Below are 17932 nucleotides of genomic sequence, written 5' to 3' on the forward strand. Positions count from 1 at the left end.
AATGTGGACAGGTTGAGAATTTTCCAAATCTTCAAGTTCTGGTTCCTTTTTGCTTAACAATCCCATCTTCAATTCATCTCCCTTCTTTCCCGTATTTTGCTATAAGCGGTCAGGAGTAACCAAGCCTCTCTTTCAACACTTTGCGTAGAAATCTTCTCAGCTAAATATCCTGTTTCATCACTCGCATGTTCAACCTTCCACAAAACACTAGACCACAGTTCGGCCAAGTTCTGTGCCACTTTATAACAAGGATTGCTTTTCCTCTAGTTTCCAATAACATATTCCTTATTTCCCATCTGGGATCTCACCAGAATTGCCCTTAACACCCGCATTTCTAGCATGCACCTCAAAACTCCTCCAGCCTCTAACCATCACTCAGTTCCAACGCTTCCTCCACATGCTCAGGTACTTATTACAGCAGTACCCACCCCACTTCTTAGTAACAAAATTTATATCAGTCAGGGTTCTCTAGAAAAACAGAACCAATAGGGTGTGTGTGTGTGTGTGTGTGTGTGTGTGTGTGTGTAGGGAGGGAAGAGGAGAGCAGGGGAGAGAAAAAAAGAAGGAGAAGGGGAGAGAGAGAGAAAGAGAGATGGAGATGGGGTTTAGAAAAAATTGATTCACACGATTATGGAGGCTGAGAAGTCCCCGAGATTTGCAGTCAGGAAGCTGGAGACCCGGAAAGTTTAGTTCCAGTCTGAGTCCAAAGGCTTGAGAACCAGGAGAGCCAATGGTGTAGTTCCAGCCCAAAAGTTGGCAGACTCAAGACTCAAGAAGAGACGATGTTTCAGGTCAAGTCTGAAGGCAGGAAAAGACTAATGTCCCCAGCTCAAGGGCAGCGCAAGTTCCCTCTTGCTCAGCCTTTTTGTTTGATTTAGGTCTTCAGTTGATTGGATGAGGCCCACCCACACTAAGAAGGGTGATCTGCTTTGCTGATTCAAATATTAATCTCCTTCAGAAACATCCTCACAGACACACCCACAATGTTTGACCAAATGTCCGGGCACCCTGTGACCCAGTCAAATTGACTCATAAAATTAACCTTCTAAGTGTCATAGGACTTAGAAGTATGATTAAGACAGTTTTGCCCTTGAAAAGCTTACAAAGTCGTGCCAGAGATAGATTAGAGACAAGGTAGAGGGAGACAGTTGCTAAAATAAAGGCAAACAACAGTGTTCAGGAAGAGCAGAGAGAGAATCTGTTGATTTTGTCTTGGCAGATCTGCGGGTGCGGCCATGTGAATAGCCTTGACTACAAGTTTGGATAACTGGTGATAACGGAGAGGAGGGAAGTACACATTGTAGGTGCAAGATGAACAGGGGTGTGTGTGCAGATGCATAGTGTAATTATAACCAGCACTAGCCTGGGAGGTCTTGGACATCAGTCTGTCAAGTAAAAGATCATTAAAAAGCAAATTAAATCTTTGAAGTAGTGTTGAAGAAAATGCCAAGGCAGGGGATGAGGTGTGTGGCACAGCTAAACGTCTATGATCCTCCTTCAGAATTTCTCCCCCAGATCTCCCACGTGAGCGACCATGCATGGCAGCTACTCCAAAGGCTCTCTTCTCCCACACCCGAAAGCCTCCGAAACATCCCCCCAGCCCAGCCTATGCACGTATTCCTGTTTCCTCTGCCTCCTCCTTTTTACCTGTAATTTTTCTTCCATCAGTAGCTCTTTGTTCTTTATAAATTCAACTAGCTTAGCTTCTCCAGTTCTGTCCCTCATTCATTGCCTCCATCTACTTCATACAGGCCTAGGAGCTAATCAGACAATTCCAACCCCGTGGGCTGGAAGAGGCGAGATGCCAAAGATATCCTTATGCTCATAATGTTTCCTTCTAGCACTTGAAAAACAGCAAGAGTGCTTTGCTTGTGTATTTTTCCATTGAAAGCAGCAAATCAACAAGTCACTTGATATGCATCCTATGAAAGGATGTAGTGGGAAATGAGGCTGGAAGGTAGCAATAAGGGCTAACAGCTATGGGTGTCTCCTGTGTGCCACGCAGTATTTAACTTTAAAGGCCATGCTGGTTAGTCTGAAGTTTACTCCACCGCCCTTGAAAGCCATGGAAGATGAGTGATCAGAAAACTGACATGTTCAGATTGTGCTTTAAGGTCTACCGGTAAGATTAATGCATGTAAAACAGATGAGAGGCAGGAATACTAATAAGGAAGCTGAGAAGTCCAACTGAGCGAGAAGTGCTCAGCACCCATCATGTTGGACTTTTTTGCTGTAATAAAGAGAGGTTTGTGCAGACCATTTTAACATAAGGTGTTTGTTTAAAGGATACTCAGAGATTGGGACAGGAACTAGACCTGAAAGCCTGTAGGATCTGAGACAGCTCCAGGGGTGGGGGACTCCCTTCATCTCTTCCTCTCATGGCCTCTCCCTCATATTTCTTTGGTTCTGCTCCACTCTCGTCTTGGGCTCAAAGACCCATCCTCTCCTTTAGCTTTACATCCAAACCACAGAAGGAGGCTCTCAAGAATATTCAGTTAATTAAATCACCCCTCGAGCAACTTCAGTCAACAGTCTCCCCTACAGAAAGAAGAGCTGGTCAGTCTTTTACAGACTGAGTGGGCTACCAGCTGGACAAGTGGGAAAGCGGCAGTGGACATGGCGGTCATCATAATTAATACTTCTATTTGTGATATGTTTGGAGAAGAGGGTGTGCCTTCTATCTTAGGCCAAAAATCAATTTAATTAAGTACTGTTCTTCATTACGCCACAGCTAGCACTCTAACCTTGACCAAGTCACTTCTGTTCTCTCTGCCTTAGTTTCTTCATCATTCAAATGGAGATAAAGTAACAGCACTTTAGAACTTAGCATTCTTCAGAATTATCAGCCACATTACTTAACATAAGATTTCACTCCTGTGCCACTTCTGGTTAACTAAGAATCACAATACCTTACACGTATAATTACAGTTTGCAAATCAAGTTCACATCCATGTGATTTGATCCTCACAAGAGCTCTTTAAGGTAGGTAAGACAGATATCCTTACCTCCATTTTTCTGAGATCCTGAGACTTCTTCAAGGTCACATAGCTCTTAAGTGACAGAGCCCAGGATTTGAATTCTCATCTTGAAACCCTAAGTCCAACACGTTCTCCTCTTGTTGGGTCTCAGCGTTTTGGTTGCTTGGTCTCAAAAAGCTATGGTGTAGTTTTTTATCTGCTGTGGGCAGATCTGTGGTAGGTATCAAAACTCCTGTCTTCATGCTCCTTCTATTCCTCGTCTGTCCCCTTTTTTTTATACCTCTCCTGTTTCGTGTATTTCTAATTTATTACAGAAGCCCCTGTTTGGCTCTTCAGTAACTAAGGATTTGGTTGTTGATTTTCCAAAGCTGCCTTGGCATTAACCCTTTGTTCCTGAATTGTAGGAAGACACTCCATCACAGTCACCACTCTCACCTCAGCGGGGAACCTCGGGGAGGATGGAATCCTGAGCTGCACTTTTGAACCTGACATCAAGCTTTCTGATATCGTGATACAGTGGCTGAAGGAAGGTGTTATGGGTTTGGTCCATGAGTTCAAAGAAGGCAAAGATGACCTGTCAGACCAGGACGAAATGTTCAGAGGCCGGACAGCAGTGTTTTCTGATCAAGTGATAGTTGGCAATGCCTCTCTGAGGCTGAAAAATGTGCAACTCACAGATGCCGGCACCTATAAATGTTACATCATCACTTCTAAAGGCAAGGGGAATGCTAACCTCGAGTATAAAACTGGAGGTAAGTTACTTTTGAAGACAGGAAAAGAAGGTGCCAGAAGATATTTGAGACTGGAGAGCATGACTTGCTGATAAAATGTCTTATTATTCCCACGAGTGACTAATAGCAGACAATGACCACTCGAATTCTGCTAGCAGCCATCCTTGCTGTCCAAGACCCACACCAACTCCAAAAGTAACCCACTATAACATTAGGTCTTAAAATCTTTTATTCTGGACTCTACTTCTTCTAAATTTTCACATATATTCCCTGAAATATTTTGCCAAAAATATTTTACCTGTACTTTTTTTCTCCAACAGTAGCTCTCTTCTTTCTCTTTTAGGGTAGTGAGAGAAGCCAATAATCTGGCCTGAGACCTTTCTGTGCTACGTAGGCCTGAACCCAAGTCTGAAATCAGTACCTCCAGGCACTCACGACACTAGAACCCATTAGAGGAGAGGTTCTGACTGACCAACGTAACTGCCCAAAACAATACTGTCCTGGGGGAGGAGGGTAGAGCTCAGTGGCAGAGCGCATGTTAGCATGCATGAGGTCCTGGGTTCAGTCCCCAGTACCTCCTCTAAAAATAAATAACCTCATTACCTCCCCAGCTTAGAAAAAACAGAAACAAAAAAACCAATATTGTCCTATAAACTCACTAATCCTCCTCCAATGATATCCATGCTTCCTTACCAACTAAATTTAACATATGTTTTCTGAATTTACGTACAAAGGACTCAAGAGAGAGATACTGTAAAGAGTGAAAAATGATTAAGAAAACAAAGATGATTGCCTCTCCTTCTGTAGAGCTCATACTGTAGAGATTATAGGGTAGAGGGGTCAGGGCAGAGATAAGAAATATATGTAAGAATCTATAATAATTGGTAAAGTATATTAAATGCTTTAAGAGAAATGTAAATAGAGTGATTTGGGGATTCAGAGGAAACGAGAGATCACATCCAAATACACTGGGAGGAAAGGGATAGGAAAGCCCTCATGGAGAGAATCTGACATTTGAGAGGAGCCTTGAAGGACAGGCAGAAGGCATCCGGAGGCCTCCTCGCCTAAGCTAGTCAGCACAGGCCTTTCTTGGACCCTTATAATGTGTATATGTAATGGTTTGAAGCACAGATCTAGAGTCAGACCTGGGCACATACAGTGGCCTCGGCGAGGCAACCTCACTGAGTCTCAGTTTTTCATCTTAAAACAAGGATTAACAGAGTCTTGTCAAAGGGACACTGGAGCCACTTGATAGGGTTTCCAATGGCAAAGCTGGGACAATTTAAGCAACAAAATAAACAATATAGTGTTAAATTATAACTCCAAGTATAAAATAAACACACGAGTCCATACTTATAGAAATATGAGGGAGATGAAACAAATCTTTACAGATGAATTCCAAATAATTCACATTTAGCTCTCTCCCCCTCGATGTGGAGCTTAGACCTCTCCCACCCCCACAATTAGGGCGTGTTAGACTCAGTGAGGTCTGGCTTCCAAAGAAACCTGGCAAACACTGCCTCAGCCAGGTGATCAAAGTTAACATCCTCAGTGCTAAGTCATGTTGATAGCATGCACTGTCTGATGGGATAGGATGAGAAGGACACTTAACTTCTATAGTTTTTCTCTCCAAAACCCATAACCTCAGTCTAATCAGAGGAAAACATCAGACAAATTCCAGTGGAGGGGCATCCCACAAAACACCTGACCAGTTCCCCTCAAAACTGTCAGGATCACAAAAAACGTGGAAAGATTGAGAAACTGTCACAGACCAGAGGACCTTAAAAAGACATGACAAATAAATGTAATCTGGTATTCTGGATGGGATCCTGGGATAGAAAATGGACATTAGTGGGGAAACTGGTAAAATCCAAACAAAGTCCAGAGCTGAGTTAATAGTAATGTATCAATAACAGTTTCTCAGTTTGGGCAAATGTGTCATGGTTATCCAAGATGTGAACACTGGGGGGAACTGCGCAAGGAGGACACAAGGACTCTGTACTATCTGTGCGACTTTCCTGTCAGTCTCAAATTATCCCAAAATTAAAAGCTTATTTTTTTTTAAATGGGCACAGTAAGAGACATCCCTAGGACTGTTGTGAGGAACAAATGAAATAATGTCTGGAATTTGGTCTCCAGCACAGAGCACACCCTCAGCAGATGGAGGTTCCTTGTCACGTCATGTCATGTCAGTTTCCCACATCCTCTCCCAGGAGCGTGCCCCTTGCCTGTTCCAAGGGTGTGAATCCCGTCTCCCCTGCTAGGCGGCAGGCGCTTTAAGGGCACGGCTAAGGCCTTCCTTCCATCACTCACTCAGCACTAGCACAGTCCTGGGTAAAGAAGGATGCTAAATAAATTAATCATTTAAATCTTGTCATTTTGGCTTCATAAACATTTTACAGGCCAAAGTCCAGGCCTCCATATTTTCTACAAGTGTCTCTCTGCCTAGATTGATGGGGAAGTTAATCTTAATTTCAAAATGCAGTTGCTTGCATCCCCAGTGAGGAGAATCATCTTAGAAGAAAACAAATGCCTGTCTCTCTCCGTGGATACCAGGGCTGGCAGTCTCTATCAAAGCGAACTCCAAGTCCCCAGGATGACAGGGCCTGTGTGTGGAATTTCTGTGGGTGACAGGTGAATGCTGTTTGTTCCCTCCTTCTCCCTCCGCACCCTAACTTTACCCTCCAGGCAGAAATGTACATAAAATTCAGGAGGCTTCATAGGTGCCTGGGAAAATACCAAATTTCCCTAATGGATAATCTTTTGGGGTAGGGGGATCACTTGAACTCCTCTTACTTTGAGAAATCTATTTGTTGAAACAGCTATACCTCGAACTCTAGGTCCTTGGAGTTTGTGATATTGGCCCAAGTGTTGTGATGGATGACAATACTATGAGCAAACCATTTTTTGCATCTACAGTACAATGGGTCATACACAGACAGCCCACTGGGAAAGCATTGAGTCACTTCAATGTGTTTTGTTTTTAAGACCTAGCACTTCAAAGGCTATATTGTCTTATCTGTCTGACCTTGACATCTTTCCTTTTTGACCCTCAACCCTGCAGCCTTCAGCATCCCAGAAATGAACGTAGACTATAATGCCAGCTCCGAGAGCTTACGATGTGAGGCTCCCCGATGGTTTCCCCAACCTACAGTGATCTGGGCATCCCAAGTTGACCAGGGAGCCAACTTCTCTGAAGTCTCCAACACGAGCTTTGAACTGAACTCTGAGAACGTGACCATGAAGGTTGTGTCCGTGCTCTACAATGTCACAATCAACAACACATATTCCTGCATGATTGAAAACGACATTGCCAAAGCCACAGGGGATATCAAAGTGACAGGTGGGTTCCTTCACACTTGTGGTATGTGTTTATTGGGGTAATAATCAAATGTAAATTAAAAATTGAATTTCTTCAGCAGATACATTATGTACCAGGGCACAGAAAGCGTCACTGAAATCTTGATCACAATTCCAGTTGGGATTGTATTACGTAAGGAAAAAACTAACACAAAATGGCGTTTATGGCATATAGGTCAAAGGTGGCCATTAGTTTTCATCTTATATGCCCTCTTACTGCCTGGAGAGCACTGTTTAGGATTCTGAGGCCCTGTCTAACTCAGCAGGACTACCTTAGGAAAGCAAGGCTTTTGATTTAAAGACTAAAGGTCTGCCGTAATCTTATTCAGTCCTTCTGGGACTGGCTCATGATCCCTCTAATACTGGCTCAAGATTAATCTGAAAGTTTCTAGATTGAGCTGGCCTCCCAGGCTGAGAAGTCCAGGAGCCGGAAAGGCCCAGCACCCTTGTCTCCCTTCAGTGCTTTAGTATATTACAAAACCTAGGGCTGAGCTAGTGTCAAGGAAATGCATAGATTGAATTATGAATTTTAAGACCATCCCTCTTTGGGTTAAACTGAATTCAAGCTGTAGGGAAAGGAGTATGTCGGAAGAATTGCTGTCTTATATCAAGCCTAGTACCAAGCAGAGTATCTTGCATTGCATATTTTAAGTGCCCTATAAATGTTTGCTGAATTTAACTGAATAAAGCATATTTTCATCAGCTAGCTTTAAATTTAAAATTATATATATGAAAGGCAACCTATGGGAGAAAATATTTGCAAATCATATATATATAAGTGATTAATACCCAGAATACATAAAGAACTTCTATAATTCAACAACAAAAAGTCAAATAACCTGATTTAAAAATGGGCAAAGAAAAAAAATGGGCAAAGGAATTGAATAGACATTTCTCCAAAGAAAATACACAAATGGCCAACAAGCATATGGAAAGATGCTCAACATCCTTAATCATCAGAGAGATGTAAATGGAAACTACAATATCATCTCATGCCCATTAGAATGGCTACTAGCAAAAAAACAAACAGAAAATAACAAGTGTTGGTGAGGATGAGAAGAAACTAGAACCTTTGTGCATATTGGTGAGATTGTAAAATGGTGCAACCACAATGGAAAAAAGTATGGGAGCTTCCTCAAAAAATTTAGAAACAGAACTACCATTTGATCCAGCAGTCCCATTTCTGTGCATATGTCTACAAGAACTGAAAGCAGTGTCTCAAAGATTTATTAGCACACCCATGTTCATAGCAGGATTATTCACAATAGCCAAGAGGAAGGAGCAGCCCCAATGTCCATCAACAGATGACTAGATAAACAAAATGTGGTATATACATACAATGGAATAGTATTCTGTCTTTAAAAAGGAAGGAAATCCTTTGACATGCTACAACATGGATGAATTCTCAGGATATTGTGCTAAGTGAAATAAGCCAGTCACAGAAAGACAAATAGTGTTTGATTCTACTTATATAAGGTGTCTAAAGTAGTCAAATTCTAGAAACAGAAAGCAGAATGCTGGTTACCAGGAGCTAGGGGTAAGGGGAAAGATGAGGAGTTGTTTGATGGGTATAGAGTTTCAGATTTGCAAAATTAAAACATTTTGAAGATCTGCTTCACAAGAATGTGAATATACTTAACACTACCGAACTGTATACTTTAAAAAGGCTAAGATAGTAAATTCTATATTATGTGCTTTTTTACTACAATAAAAAAGTAATTTAAAAATTGTATTTACAAGAAAGAGAAGAGTTCTTCAACTATCCTGTGGAACAAATTGGTGATTGTACCAGTTAGAACATTTTTAGTTACTTAGAAAACAAAACCAACTCAAATAAGCCTAGACTAAAACTGGGAATTTATTAAAAGGGTATTAGGAGGTCTCAAAACCAAGGACAGGAAGTGCAATATGGCTTCAAGAACAGCTGGAACCGAGAACTTAAAGTCCACTGGGATTCTAATTTCTACTTTAGTCTCTTTGCTCTCTAATTTACTCACTCTTGTTTTAGTCTATGGGGCAGAACATGGTTGTCAAGAGCACCTACCTTTAAAAGTCTCTTCCACTCAAGGGTTACTAGACTGAAGCTTAATTCCTCAGTCCTAATCAATTTTTCCAGAAAGGCTCAACTTGGGTCAGCTGCCCACACTTAGACTAGTGAGGCAGTACCTGATGGAAGGCCTTCCCAGAAGAGAAGGGGGAAATGAAGCATTAGGTATTTAAAATAAAGTGTTAACAACAGTATCTCAGTTAAAAGCTCCAAACTGTGTAACTAATGCCTTCTAACAGAAATGGCAATAACTGAAAAAACCACAGAAATTGAGCTCAACTGCTATTCAGTAAACAGGTTCTTTTTCCATACATGCTTACTGGATACATCAGAATATGTGTTCATGTGCAGCACTAGGATTATATACAACTTTTAGTAACATGACGTAGCTCAAAAGTAAGATAAAATAACATAATTCCTTCTTGTCATGCACAAAGTAAGTTTCTGAACAACTAGATGAAGCCATGGGGTTTACAGCCTGTGTTCTCTGAGTATACTGTAATTTGGGTCATTCATTCAACAAGTATCTATTGAGTGCCAAATATATGCAAAGCAATTTTTAAGTCCCATGAAATACTAAGATGAAGAGTACAATTGTCATAAGAGAAGTTAACCACAGTGTGGCTATGATACCTAGAGGAACAAGTCATTAATTATGACTGTAGTGGCTCACTAGGTAAGAAAGAGTTCAAGCTGAGCTTTGAAGAAAAGGAAGGGTTTTAATAGAACAGAAAGGCATGAAGTCACGATCCAATGTCAATGGCCAGGGGAGAATGATGAGGGCCGTAACCAGGGCAGTGACAATGGGAAGGAGAGTAGGAAGAATCAAAAGTTAATGAAGAAAATAATCTACAGAACTTGGTGACAGAAATGTGAAGGACAAGAAGGAACAAGTCAAAATGGGTCTGATATTTCTACCCAGGTTGCTTAGGAGGTTAGTAATGCTACCAACAAAAAACATGAAAATATCAGAAAAGCAACGTGTTTGGGAAAAAGGTGAAGAGTTTAGAGATGTTGAGTTGAAAATGCCCCTGTGTACAAAGGTGGGGCTGTCCGATGCTTAGCACATTACTGGGCAGGTAACAAGTTTGGGGAGAATGCTTCATCCCTGCTCTACATATTTCCTTCTACGAGAAGAGATCCCCACCAATGTAACCCTTCTAGCCTCTCCTCCCCTCTTTCATTCTTCCCCAGAGGAGGAGGAGTTAATTTATGTGACTGGTGAGTTTATTAGAAGTTGGGCGTAAGTAGCTCAGTTCAGAAGTATGCATTCTACTCTGCTCCTCCCAGCCATCAGTTGTCAGGGGCAGAATCTGCCCTCGTGGAACGAAGCCTGCCCCAGTCCTGTGCTGCCTGTCACTGGGGAAGTCCGGGCTGCAGCCCACTTCCCTGCAGACCAGGCGTAATCCTTAATCATCAGATTTATCAGTAACAAAGGTGATATTTTAGCCTTCCAGTTGCCTCATTTTTTTTTTTTTTTGGTCTTACTCTTTAATTGGTTCAAAACTCAGCTGGAGAGAGAGTATTTATTGGACTCCTTTGAATCCAAAGAATAGGTGCTCAAGAATATTTGCTGAATAATTATATTTTTAACTGGCATACAGTAGCAACTGTAAATCCAGATGTGAAACTCAGAATTAAGGCCAAGGAGGTGGACTTGGAAATGATCAGCTTAATAGGAGTAATGTTTATGAGGCTTGAGTGGGGTTACTGTTGTTTTTAGAGCTAATACTTACCCAGTGCTTACTATGGTGCTAGGCACTGTTCTAACTGCTTTGCATGTATTAACTCATCAATCCTCATAAGAACCCTATGAAATAGATCATTACTATTTTAGCCCTGTTTTATAGATGAAGAAACTGAGGCACATACAGACTGAGTAACTTGCCTAAACTTGTCTGAAGTCACACAGTAAGTGTCAGAGCTGAAATGGACTAAATGACATTGGATTGTCTAGGGAGAAAACAGAGTAAAGAGTAATTTAATTTCTTCTGCCTTTCTCTACTTCAAAGTGAGAACAGTACTTTCTCATTACTTTGCGGTGGTGTGATGAAAGCAAATGGCACAGAACCTGTAAAGGTCACTGCCTAGAGGGGAAAATGTGCTCGAAACTAAGGCCTGGCCACAGCTGTTTGTCTAGCCTATCCTTTATTTGGTAACCAAGAGCAATCTGTTTCTTGGCATGGTTTGCCATTTGGCTGAGTGCTCACTGGTCTGGACCGCAGAATGGAACTGCTTTGAAGAAAGCGAAAGCTCTGCTGTTTAGCCAGTTACAAAAAAGGTGAAGAATGGGCTACAAAATTGCCCCCAAATTAGGGTACAAGTTATATTAGGAACAGTTTATTCTGTTTTAGAGGTACTTTTCTTGCTAACCAGCCATGTGAAGAACACATCGGCTTTTCCTCTATGACCCTGAACGTTTTTCTTTCCCTTTACAGACTCTGAGATTAAAAGGCGAAGTCACCTACAGCTGCTGAACTCAAAGGCTTCCCTCTGTGTCTCTTCTTTTGGTGCCATCAGCTGGGTACTCTTGCCTCTCTGCCCTTACCTGATGCTAAAATAACGTACACTGGCTGTACAGAAACATGCAAAGTCACTGGCACAACAGGTGAGGTGAATCACGAGTGGTGTGGGGGATCCACTGTGTGTGTGTGCTTGTGTTCCTAACAAGAACCAAGCAGCCCCCAGCATCAGCCTCAGAGAGAAACATTTCATAATGCCAGGGCAGTAGGCATTATTTCCACTGGTATTGTGGAAGGTAAGCAATTGTTAACAGAGTACAGACCGCACTGACCGGCTTACAGGAAAAACAGCTCTATACAATTCAAGTATTTGTGTAAATTCAAATGCCTTTTCATTTATTGAGTCATCCATGAAGGTAAACATACCTCACTGAGGAGAAAGCCGTTTGGCCCTGACTCATTACGCTGATCTCACAACAAAGCATCACTACATGAGCAAAATCCCTCCCAGACCCCCTGCTGGCTGGGACCTGACAAAGCCCTCTTGCTGACACTTCTCTCCTGCTTCAGTCCTCTGGCTCTGATTTTCATCTTCCTTTGTTACCAGGTATTTTTTGATTTCTTCAGTGACCCATTGGCTGTTCAGTAGCATATGGTTTAACCTCCACATGTTTGTGTTTTTGCAGTTTTTTCCTTGTAGTTGATTTCTAGTTTTACAGCACTGTGGCTGGAAAAAACACTTTGTATGATTTTAATTTTCTTAAATTTGCCAAGGCTTGTTTTGCAGCTTAGTATGTGGTCTATCCTAGAGAATGTTCCATGTGCACTTGAAAAGAATGTGTATTCTGTTGCTTTGGGATGGAATGTTCTATAAATAACAATTAAGTCCATCTGGTCTAGTGTGTCATTTAAGGCTAATGTTTCCATATTGATTTTCTGTCTGGATGATCTGTCCATAGATGGAAGTGGGCTGTTAAAGTCCCTTACTATTATTACTGTCAACTTCTCCCTTTATGTCTGTTAACATTTACTATGTATTTAGGTGCTCCTATGTTGGGTACTTATATGTTTACATTTGTTGTATCTTCTTCTTGAATTGACCCTTTGATTATAAAGTTCTTCTCTGTCTCTTATAACAGTCTTTATTTTAAAGGCTATTTTGTCTGATATAAATATTCCTATATCCTGGCTTTCGATTTCCATTTGCATGAAATACCTTTTTCCATCCCCTCACTTTCAGTCTGTGTGTGTCTTTAGACCTGAAATGAGTCTCTTGTAGGCAGCATATGTATGGGTCCTGTTTTCGTATCCATTCAGCACCAGTTTTTATTTATTTCTTTTGACTGGAGCATTTAGTCCATTTACATTTAAAGTAATTGTTAATATGTGTGTTCTTATTGCCACTTTGTTAATAGTTTGGGGGTTGTTTTGTAGGTCTTTTTTGTCCTTTTGTTCTCTTGTGATTTGATGGCCATCTTTAGTGTTATGTTTGGATTCCTTTTTCTTTTGTGTGTATCTAGTATGGGTTTTTGGTTTGTCATTACCATGAGATATTTATATAGCAATCCATATATATATACATATACATATTTATAATTAAGTTTCTAATCCCTTAATTTCAAATGCATTTTCACAACCCTGCATTTGTACTCTCCTCCCCTTGCAATTACTATTTTTGATATCATATTTTACACCTAATTATTTTGTGTGTCTCTTAACTGTTTGTTGAGGATACAGATGATTTTACTTTTGTCTTTTAGCCTTCCTACTACCAGTTCTGTGTGTGAGATGATTCCCTACCTTTATGCCTGCCTTTACCTGTGAGCTTTTTTCCTTTCATAATTTTCATGTTCCTAGTTTTGGCCTTTTCTTTTTATTTGTATTTTTCATTTCAGTTATTATATTCTTCATCTCTATTTGGTTGTTCTTTATATTTTCTAACTCTTTGTTAAAAGCTTCTAACTTCTCTGTGTCCATCCTTCTCCCGAGTTCTTTGATCATCTTTACAATCACTACCCTGAACTCTGTCTTGGGGAGATTGCCCATCTCCACTTTATTTGTTGTTCTTCTGCAATTTTATCTTGTTCCTTTATCTGGAACATGTTCCTCTGCTGCCTTATTTTGCCTAAGTTCCTATTTGTATTTTTATGTATCTGGCAGGTTGGTACATTTTCCGACCTTTGAGAAGTGGTTTGTTGTAGGAGATGTCCTATGCATACCAGCAGACACATCTCTCTCGTCACCTGAGCTGTATGCTCTAGAGTTCTTCCCATGAAGGCTGTGCGGGTCCTTCTGTTGTGGTGGGCTGACTAGGTGGGAAGTCTAATAGGCTTCGTTGACCCCCAGGCCAGTGGTTGCCAGGCCTTGCTTCATGTGGAGGTTGCCAGCTGCTGGTTGGCAGGGCCAGTTTATAAGGCAGCTGACTGTGGAGCTCCAGGAGGCCTTGGGCCTAGTGCTGTATCACTGGTGGGTAGAGTCAGGGTCCAGAAGACTCTGGTGCTGTTGCTCACCCACTGGTGGGTGAAGCCAGGTCCTTGGGTTAGTGCCAGTTGACTGGTGGGCAGAGCCAGGTCTTGGAGTCTGGTTACAAGACCCAGCTGGTATTGCATTGCTGGTGGAGGGGCCAGTTCCTAACACAGTTGGGTCTCAGGTCCAGAGTGTCTCAACGCTTGTGTTGACCTGCTAGTGGGCAGAGCTGGGACCCAGCTGGTCCCCAGGGCAGGGTCTCATATGCTCTGGCACCCAAGGCAGAAGCAGTAATCTGATAGGAGCCTGGGTCAGACCTACCTACTGATCCAGAAGAGTCTCTTGGAGAGGCAGGAGGCAACTGCACATCACCTTAGGAACACAGGCACTGGTGGCAGCCCTTTTGGGGAGCTCCTTCTACCATGTGGACACTGGTGCTGGCAAGAGCCATTGTGGGATTCTCCCTCTAGCTCATTAATGCCAAGACCTGACCCCACCCAACAGCCCTCTGATTCTCACAAAAGTAAGCCCAGCTGGCCTTCAAAGCCAAATGTTTGGGGGCTCGTCTTCCTGGTGCGGGACCGCTGGGCTGGTAAGCGCCACGTGGGGCTCAGATCTCATTCCTTTGGGCGATCCTCTGCAAAGTAATTATTCTCTAGCTCATGGATCACCCATTTGGGGGTATGGGATTTGACTATATAGTGAGTCTGCCCCTCCTACCTGTCTCATTGTGGTTCCTTACTTACGTCTTTAGTTGTACATCTTTTCTGGTAGCTTCAGTCTTTTTCATCAACGGTTGTTCTGCAAATGGTTGATTTTGGTGTCCCTGTGAGAGGAGGTGAGCTCAGGGTCCTTCTACTCCACCATCTTGGCTAGGGATGTGTTGCTCTACTTTTCATTCCTTCTCCTGTTCTCCACTTACTATGGTGCAGTGCACAAAAGCAGAATTCTTTGTGAGGAAATCTGCCTGTTTCCATCACTTCTGACCTCCATGGTTGTCAATGGAGGAAGATTTCTCTGAGGAACTATCCCTTGAGGATCTCATTAGTAGAAGCCCTTCTTTCCTTGTTTCCCACAATACTGTAAATGAGTTTTTAATATCCTGCAACTAGATAATCTGACCTACAAAATGTACCTTATTTGTCTTTATCTTGTATTCCCTTAGAAGAGTAATTTGCAATCTTTTTTTTTTAATGATCCATGGCATACATGTAACAGTTGGTGTTCACATGCAGTACACACATGGTTACATATTGTCACCTGGTCAACTGCAGCTCCATCTCTCTCTCTCTAGAACTATAGAGGGATAACCTTAAATTAATTTTTTAAAGTAAATGAATAGGTCATACTAGAAATATACATAATAACTGATCATGACACTTTAGGTCACACACATTCCCTGGCTGAGATCTTTTTGCTTCTACCCAGGAGCCTGCCCCTAGCTCCTCTCTCAGTTCCTGTTTGCTGAGGATGGTCCTCTATCTCAAGGGGAGACTCAAGCCATTTTCTTTCACCCAGCAACCCATGATACCATGTGGTCTCAATAGACTATCATCAAACACAGAAAAACAAGCCCATTTCTGAACAAGAGACACTCATGCAGTGGAAGGGAGACTGTCCATTCTCAATAAATGTTTGCTGAATGGCTGTAATGGTATCTTATTGCTGTTATTCTGTTATTTTCAGAATCCCAGGAATCTGCAGAACTATTTCACCACAAGATATGACCTACTTTTATATTTCTGGGGGGAAATGAATTCATGTTGAGAAGTCTGGAGTGAAAAAATAAGATCAAGAAGCAAGAAGCAGCCAAAAGCAACCCACAGAAGACTTCAATATGAACAAGATAAATTTATCTTCAAAAACATATATTAAAAGTTGGGAAAACAGTTCTTCTGAACTAGAGAAGTGTATTAAGACTACTAAGTAAAATGCTTGTGGAGACATGTATATTCCCGTATCTCAGGGACCTCCCCATAGCCATCCCCGTCGGGGGAGTGAGAAAATGGGATATTACATCTCTCTTGTCTCTGAATCTTTAGTTATATTGCTGTAATGTTGCTCTGAGGAAGTTCCTAGAAAGTTCTGATTGCAATATACACACATTTTATAATCCACAAATTAAACTGTGGTGGATCCAGTAAGAAGCTGCTAATCAGCTGCCACTTCACAATTCAGAGGTGGCTGCATTTTACTGATGGCTCAAATGATTCACTTTTCATTACAATGCAAAAGTGCCTTGGCCCCTCCTCCCACCTGGCATATGTTTAGGATATGTGGAAAATGATTTTAACATAAAAAATGTTTACATTAGTTGGGTGACACTGATTTTCTAAATTTTTAAAGACAAACTAATGGCATTTTACTTCTCAGATGATGTTCCTCCTTGAATGGTCCAGGAAAGGACTGCTCATCCTTGACTGCACGGAGCATTATGCCATCACAAGGTTTGAGGCTTCTACTTTCTTTTCTGCATGGACAGTGATCACCTCAGCTTTCAACAGCATCTGGAGCAGTGGGACTCAAGCAGGGTAACTTTGCACCACCCCAGGGGACATCTGGAAATTTTGGAGACAATTATGTTGTCAGCTTGGGGAGGGGTGGGGGTGCTATTGGCACCTAGTGGATAAAAAGAACCCAGGGATGCTGCTCAACACCCCACAACGTACAGGCAGTCTGCCCACAAGAAAGAATTATCCAGCCCAAAATGTCAATCGTGCTGAGATTAAGAAGCTCTGATGTAGAGTAGAAAAGGATCTAGAAGAGAGGGGAGCAAACAAACCTGTTTGCTTCCTAAAACAGGCATTAGCCTCTGTTTCTTGGGCGGCTGCCTCAGCACAGAGCCAGGACTCAGCTTCAGGCAACCAAGAATTCCTGATGGGATTATCTTCAGCTGCCTGAGCTTCTACGTTCCTTTCCCTTCTACTCTACAAATCAAGTCCTGTGAGAGAGCTGCCTGAGTTCCATCTCACTCTGAACTTAGGTTTCAGGACCCCGCCTAGGCAAAATTCAGAGTAAGGCCAATAATAACATGTAACTTCCTTGAAACCCATAGACTTCTCCAAGCAGGGGCAATGAAACTTTGAACTGAGGCCCTGAGGAACAAAACTTCGATGATGTTTTAAAAAAAAGAATGTTTCCAGCCTCCTTCCCAGACTTTTCACATATTGACCACTGCCTCCCTGGCACTTGGACTACTTCATTTTAGAGTTCACTAGAATAATGAAATACACATTCCCTATGCTATTGTCTGTCTGGTTTTCAGAGAAGGTGTAGGAAAGGGAAGATGGATAAAAAGCCATAGATCAGGATCTAAAGATTAGTACCTAGCACACAACAGGCCTTCAATAAATGTTGAATGAATGGATAAATGAATGGGAGGGAATGACGGGAGCCTGTGAGCATGTGCAAGGTGGCTGGGTCTTGTTTCTTAAGGAAACTGCACTAGGCTTTACCAGCCTGCCAGGTCTCCATCTGGGAAAATCAGTGGTGACAGTAGGCTCATGGCAGATAAATGTGGGAGAATAAATATAGGTGGACAAATGCATTGCTCTGGGATCAAGAAGTCTGACTTTTACTTCTCAGGAATTACCAAATTCTCAAATCTTAGAGGTAGGCGGACCTCAGAATCCTCTTTCCTAGTCCTTTCACCTTTTAGGTGAAGACCTCAAGGCCCAGGGTAAAGGGGCGGTAACTGGCCATCCTCAGGCAATATAACTTGCCAAAAACACAATGGTAGTTGGTGGAGGAATAAAATCTATAGAAAACTGAATTGCCAAAGGGCGAATTCCCAGGGGACTTTTGCAACACCTCTGCTACGTTACCAGCTTGTTCCCAGTAGGCCTTCTGCAGGAAGAGAATAATGCTGAACCACACTGAGAAAGCAAA

The 17932-nt window shown here is 42.0% G+C and overlaps 1 protein-coding gene across 2 annotated transcripts in view; it reads left to right on the forward strand.

Moving 5' to 3' along the window:
- VTCN1 (V-set domain containing T cell activation inhibitor 1) overlaps window positions 1-15933 on the forward strand; it is a 67906-nt gene extending 51973 nt beyond the window's left edge. The window contains exons 3-6 of one of the 2 annotated variants that reach the window (XM_032486955.1): window positions 3383-3730; window positions 6774-7052; window positions 11555-11724; window positions 15731-15933. In XM_032486955.1, the coding sequence (XP_032342846.1) occupies window positions 3383-3730; window positions 6774-7052; window positions 11555-11679 (752 nt within the window). In that variant the 3' untranslated portion in view covers window positions 11680-11724; window positions 15731-15933. The remainder of the gene's footprint in view (window positions 1-3382; window positions 3731-6773; window positions 7053-11554; window positions 11725-15730) is intronic. The other variant, XM_032486956.1, reaches the window with a different exon arrangement.
- The last annotated feature ends 1999 nt before the right edge of the window (window positions 15934-17932 follow it).

Source organism: Camelus ferus, chromosome 9 (assembly GCF_009834535.1).
Source record: "Camelus ferus isolate YT-003-E chromosome 9, BCGSAC_Cfer_1.0, whole genome shotgun sequence".
NCBI lineage: Eukaryota > Metazoa > Chordata > Mammalia > Artiodactyla > Camelidae > Camelus > Camelus ferus.